At 47.9% G+C, this 6,789-nt stretch overlaps 1 protein-coding gene across 1 annotated transcript; it reads right to left on the bottom strand.

Annotated features, from left to right (window-relative positions):
- Positions 1-5,615: 5,615 nt before the first annotated feature.
- On the bottom strand, positions 5,616-6,551 carry LOC118158888 (olfactory receptor 14A16-like). The gene has a single exon (XM_035313565.1). It carries the CDS (start codon positions 6,549-6,551, stop codon positions 5,616-5,618), a length of 936 nt encoding a protein of 311 aa, XP_035169456.1.
- Between the last annotated feature and the right edge of the window lie 238 nt (positions 6,552-6,789).

Below are 6,789 nucleotides of genomic sequence, written 5' to 3' on the forward strand. Positions count from 1 at the left end.
CCTTCTCCCCCAGCCTTGCCACTGTTCCCCCTGGCACACCTCCAACAAACTTTGATAATTGTGCAGCTTGAACACAAAGGATGATTTGACAGACCCTTCAGATGAGGAGAAGCAGGAGGCTGCAGTAGTCTTCAACAGCTTGGTGAAATGGGCCAACCAGAGCCCCACAGAGTTCAAGCAAGATAAATGTGATGGCCATCTTGCTACTGCACTCAAAAAACTCCACGAAACAGACTGGACTGGGGATGACTGGTTGGCAAGCTGGCAAGCAGTGCCGCAGAAAAGCTGCTTTGGGTCTGACAGAAAACAAGTGGGACAGGAGGGAACAGTGTGCCTTTAGGGTGAGGATGTCCACATGCATCCTTGTCTGCATTAGCAAAACTGCAGCCATCAGGGAAAGGGAAATCACCCTTCCTTTTTATTTGGTTCCATGTCAGGACTGCTGTGTCCATTGTGGGGCTCCCCAGCATGAGAAAGACCCTGAGAGGCTGCAGATAGAGCAGCTGAGGCTAGAAAGATGGCTGGGGCTTGGAGCACGTAACATACCAGCAGAGACTGAGAAAGCTCAAGGGTTTTCTGATTGTTTCTTTCAAATTTCTTTTTTTGTTTTGATAATTTCCTCAGAGACAAATGCCAGGGGAAGGTCCCACAGGGATAGTGGGATCTTTTTTGATGGAGACTGATGGATTCCAAACTTGTTGAGATACGGCCGTAAGCACCTGATGTAGCATGAACTGTCTGAGAAGGGGCTTCGATTAGAGACAACCTTTGGCAAGAGCAATGGCCTGTGCAGTGTGAGTGTCAGTACGAAACTGGTATGTTCTTCAGTCATAATGGTGGTGGAGCTGGGTAACAAAGTTGTTCCTGCACGTGCACCCATTGTACAGAAGTCATAACTTCTTGTTTGTTTACTTTGAAAAACAAAACAAAACAAAACTGTACTCGGCTCTGGTAAGGCCAGGGGAGGTTTAGGTTGGATATTAGGAAAAACTTCTTTACTGAAAGGGTTGTTAGGCATTGGAATAGGCTGCCCAGGGAAGTGGTGGAGTCACCATCCCTGGATGTCTTTAAAAGATGTTTAGATGTAGAGCTTAGCAATATGGTTTAGTGGAGAACTTGTTAGTGTTAGATCATAGGTTGGACTAGGTGATTTTGGAGGTATCTTCCAACCTAGATGATTCTGTGATTCTGTGAAAATATTGTTTCTATCTTAGGGCATTTGGGAAGCACTCACAGTTAGCACCCAGCTGAAATTACTTTGGAATCCAATCTTCTTTCTACCAGGAAAGATGCATGTGGTCAGGACATGCCACAGAGATCACACTTGCCCCAGCACAGCATGAGCTCTTCTGCAGGGTGCAATCTCAGGCCGGTGCTCCATGCCAGTGCTCAGGTTCAGCTGTGGGTTGAGGACCATCAGAGCTCATCTCCAAGGACAGCCTGGCCAGGGTGTCCTGGGTCTGTGCAGGCAGGATGCAGTGACCAGCTCCAAGCAGAGACATGCCCTGTGAGTCCCTGCATGGGCTCACAGAAGAGCACACAGAGACACCTCTTCACCCAGGAGAGAGGGATGGTGGCAGTGCTCCTGGGCTGCCACTGGGAAGAGCTGGGATCTGTATGGTGAGAAGAGAAGATCTCTGCAGAAGGGCTGGCCAAACCCATTTACCCATATCCCGTGGGGCAGATACTGCATGAACCAGGATGCATTCAGGGGTAGGGAAATGTCCCCCACCACCACCACAGTCCCCGTGGCAGCCCATGGGCTAGGAGAAGGTCACACAGGGCTGGCTATTGTGATGGATGCACTCAAGTCCCTGACTGTACTGGTGGTGCTTTCGTTCAGGCTCCAAAGGAAGGAAAGGCCTTGACCCTGACTGGGCCATGAGCTTCTTGAATTCTAGCCTGTACTTTGACTACCCCCGCAGGAACAGGTTGCACCATGTGCTTTGATGTTCAGGAGCTTGGAAACTAGACCATCAACATGCAAGTCCTGTATGAATAGCAACTGGTTCTTCCAAGACTAATTTCTCAAGGAACAAAAGAACTTGTAGGTACAAGGAGTCTGATGCTTATTTTTCTCATCTTTCATAACCTGATCACAAGACAACCATTTAAACTTCTTGAGCCCTTCCTGCTAAGCAGCTGCCCGCACAGCAGTGATCTCCGCTTGAGTTGGGACATGTCTCATGGCTACTCCTTGAGTTTGAGACAACTCTTACTAAGTGCCAATCCTTGGTAAGGATCTCAGGAGGACTCTAAAGATGTTGGGGGCTGTGCAGGGAGAAAATTGGAAGGGCCAAATCCCAACTGGAGCTCAATCTGACTACTGCTAAAGAAAATATAGTGATATAGAGATATAGAGATATAGAGATATAGATAGATAGATAGATAGATAAATAGGTAGGTAGATAGATAGATAGATAGATAGATAGATAGATAGAGATATTTATAAAGACATAACCTAGAACAAGAGGACTAAGGAGAATATCCACTCGTTATGTGATGTGGAAAGAACCATAGTGACAAGAGATGACAAAAAGGCTGAGATACATGATGTCTTTTTTTTTGCCTCAGTCTTTAGAAGCAAGACCAGTTGTTCTCCGGGACTCAGACCCCTGAGCTGATAGACAGGGACAGGGAGCAGAATGAAGCCCTCCTAATCCATGAGGAGATGATTAGCTTCCTGCTAAACAAGTTAAAAGTATGCAAGTCTATGGGACTGGATGGGATCCAGCTGAGGGTACTGAGGGAGCTGGCTGAAATGTTCGGCAAGCCACGATCATTTATCAGCAGTCCTGCCTATCTGGGGAAGTCCCAGTTGACTGGTGGCTAGCAAATGTGACGCCCATCTACAAGAAGGGTCAGAAGGATAGTATGGGAAACTACCAGCCTGTCAGTCTAACCTTGGTGTCAGGGAAGCTCATCGAGCAGATGATCCTGAGTGCCATGTGGCACCTACAGGGTAACCAGGTGATCAGGCCCAGTCAGCATGGGGTTGTGAAAGGCAGGTCCTGCTTGACAAAGCTGATCTCCTTCTATGACAAAATGACATGCTGGGTGGATGAGGGAAAGACTGTGGATGTGATCTACCTAGACTTCAGTAAGGCTTTTGACACCATTTTCCACAGCAGAAAACTGGAGAAACTGGCTGCTCATGGCTCGGGTGGGTGTATGATTCTTTGGGTTAAAAGTTCACTTGGTGGCCAGGCCCAAAGAGTTATGGCAAATGGAATTACATCCAGTTGGAGGCCAGACACTAGGGGTGTCCCCCAGAGCTAAGAACTGAGGCAACTTCTCTTCAAAATCTTTCTCAATGATCTGGACAAAGACATTGAATACACCCTCAGTAAGTTTGCAGATGACACCAAGTTAGGTGTGAGTGTTGACCTGCTTGAGAGTAGGGGTAGGATAATATGGACCAATGGTCTGAGGCCAGCTGTATGAGGTTCATCAAGGCTAAGTGCTGGGCAATGAATTCCGGGCACAACAACCCCTTGCGGTGCTACAGGCTGGGTCTAGAGTGGCTGGAAAGCTACCTGGTGGAAAGGGACTGGTGAGTCAGCAATGTGCTCAGGTGGCCAAGAAGGCCAAGAACATCCTGGCTTGTATGAGAAATAGGGTGGCCAGCAGGGCTAGGGAAGTGGTTGTCCCTCTGTACTCAGCTCTGGTGAGGCTGCACCTCGAGTACTGTGTTCAGTTTTGGGCCCCTCTCTACAAGAGGCCCTGCTATCAAGGCCCTCTTGTAATTTAAAAATGCCACTCCTTGTCCTGTCACTATCCACCCAAGTAAAGTCTTTCCACAGCTTTCTGGTAGGCCCCCTTTACGTGTTGGAAGGCTACACTAAGGTCTCCTCAGAGACCTCTCCTCTAGACTGGAGAACTCCAGCTCTCCCAGGCTTTCTTGATAGGATAGGCTTTCCAGTCCTGTGATGATTTTTATGACCTTCTAGCATAGGTCTACTTCGTTCTTACACTAGGGCTCTAGACTTGGACGCAGTACTCCTGGTGGGGTCTCACACAGGTGGAGCAGAGGAAGAGAATCACCTACCTAGACATGCTAGCTACACTACTATGATGCAGCCCAGAATATAATTGTCTTTCTGGGATGCAAGTGCACATTTCCAGCTCACATCCAACTTTTCATCTACCAATATCCCCAGGTACTTCTCTACATGTCTGCTCTCAATCCAGTCATCACGTGGTCTGTATATTGGGGAATGACCTGACCAAGGAGCAGGACTTTGCACTTGAACTTGTTGAACTAGTTTGTGGTTCCCAGGAGTTGTCCTTTTTAGCCATTTAAAAAATTGTGTTATATTTCCCCTTTTTCAGCCTTTTGGGACTTCAGCTGACCACCACAACTTTTCAAATATGATGGATAGTGTACTTTCAAAGTACTTTCAAACCTGTTCTCCATCTACCGTGAGTGGACTTAATTCCCCCAGTCCTTGCCTTGACATTCTGTGACTGGAATGAGATGGTGAGAGTGAGTCCAAAATGGTGTTGAGTACCTCAGCCTTTTCCATGTCTGTTGTAGCCAGCCCCCATATGTCGAGGGTATAATTTCTTAGCTGCCCTATGTATCTGCAGAAACCCTTCTTGTTATTCTTTGAATCCCTTGCCAAGTTTCTCTCTAGCTGTGCCTTGACTTCCAGCTCCTCCTGCTTGTTGCCCATGCTGCATGCATTAGTGTAGATGCACTTCAGCTGGGCCTTAGCCTTCTCCCCCAGCCTTGCCACTGTTCCCCCTGGCACACCTCCAACAGGCTTTGTTTCATCCCTGCCCCCTTCTTACCTAGTTTAAAGCCCTCAAAACACCCCTATAATCTTCCCAGGTTGTGTTTCCCTGCGTCCACTGTCTTTGCCTTTCATTTCTGTGCTTTAGTTTTATTAAGAGGTCCTGACTCAGCCATGGCGGTCTCGTGCCTCCCTTGCCTGATTTCTTCACTGCCCCAGGAAACATGGGCAGTACAATCAGGATGCTCCTTTTGTTCTAGAGATGGTAGTAGGGAGGCCAGATCTTGCAAAGGAAGGAATAATCAATTGGTACCAATAGGAATAATCAATTGGTACCAATATCAACAGGAAAAGACGAACTCTGCTAACCATGCAGAGAAGGGAAGCAGGTTCTTGCTGATGGTGCCAGGTTCCTTGTGGTAAATTTCTCAGTGCTCCCTCCTCTCCTGGAACTCATGGTTCCTCAGACATTAGATGTGGGAGTTCAGTGTCAGAGACATCATGGAGTACAGAACTGCCAGCACCTGATCTGATGATGAGAACCAGCTGGAGGGTACCTTTCAGGGAGGAAAGAATGAGCTACTGACAAACAGGCCATCTATGGACAAGTGTGGGAGACAGAGAAAAAGCTTGGTGTTGACCCTAGACCTCTGCACTGAAGACATCCTTTTATAATGAAGAGAAGAAACACAGGAGGCCACCTTCCATGTGAAAACAGGCACATTTACAAAAGGTCTCTGAGTCAGTCTGGCTGTACCTGCTGAAGTGGAATGAATGCAAGCACTTGTGTACAACCATGGTTACCAATGACAGAATGCCCCAAAGCACAACATTTGTCTGAGATCAATCAGAGATCATTTGTGGAGAGAGACATGCACTTTATTTCTTCATAACTACCACCAGTAGGATCAGTTTCTTCAGTGCCCCTTTGAGCTCCTGGTTCCTCATGCTGTAAATGAGGGGGTTCACTGCTGGAGATACCACGGAGTACAGAACTGTCATCACCAGATCCAAGGATGGGAAAGAGATGGAGGGGGGCTTCAGGTATGCAAACATGACAGTGCTGAGAAACAGGGAGACCACGGCCAGGTGAGGAAGGCATGTGGAAAAGGCTTTGTGCCGTCCCTGTTCCGAGGGCATCCTTAGCACAGCCCTGAAGATCTGCACATAGGACAGTACAAGAAAAACAAAGCACGCAAAGAGTAAGCATGCTGTAACCACAATAAGCCTAGCCTCTCTGAGGTAGGCATCTGTGCAGAAAAGCTTGAGGATCTGGGGAATTTCACAGAAGAACTGGTCCACAGAATTGCCATGACAGAGTGCGAGTGAAAATATATTGGCAGTGTGTACCATGGCATTGAGAAAGCCACTGCCCCAGGCAGCTGCTGCCATTTTGACACAAGTTCTACCACCTATGAGTGCCCTGTAGTGCAGTGGTTTGTGGATGGCAACATAGCGGTCATAGGCCATGACGGTGAGAAGAAAATACTCTCCTGAAATCAAAAAAACTAGCAGAAAGACCTGGGCTGCACATCCCAAATAGGAGATGGTCCTGGTTTCCCACAAGGAGTTGGCAATTGCTTTGGGGAGAGTGGTGGAAATGGAGCCCAAGTCAAAGAGGGAGAGGTTGAGGAGGAAGAAGTACATGGGGGTGTGAAGGTGGTGGTCACAGGCTATGGCCGTGATGATGAAACCATTGCCCAGGAGGGCAGCCAGGTAGATGCCCAGGAAGAGCCCGAAGTGCAAAAGTTGCTGCTCGTGTGTGTCTGCGAATGCCAGGAGGAGGAACTCATTGGGGAAACTGCTGTTGGACATTTTCTGCCTGTGGGCCCTGACAACTGTCCCAAGAGGAAAAGACAAGGAAAAGTTAGGACAGATTTCTCTGCACAAAACCAAAGCCATTTCTCATAGATAGTCCCCAATATCTTGCCCATCCTTTGTATTTCTTGTCAAGACCTTGCTGCAGTTCCCTGCCTGGAGTTATGCTTTCTGCTGCCTGAGTATGCCAATATAAGTAGGGCCTCTGTCCATAGACTCTCAAAGTGTTGGTTGT

The sequence above is a fragment of the Oxyura jamaicensis genome, unplaced genomic scaffold (genome assembly GCF_011077185.1).
Source record: "Oxyura jamaicensis isolate SHBP4307 breed ruddy duck unplaced genomic scaffold, BPBGC_Ojam_1.0 oxyUn_random_OJ60516, whole genome shotgun sequence".
Taxonomy (NCBI): domain Eukaryota; kingdom Metazoa; phylum Chordata; class Aves; order Anseriformes; family Anatidae; genus Oxyura; species Oxyura jamaicensis.

Coding starts and splice junctions, on each gene's coding strand:
- LOC118158888 (XM_035313565.1), bottom strand. CDS start 6,551: ATGTCCAACAGCAGTTTCCCCAATGAGTTCCTCCTCCTGGCATTCGCA.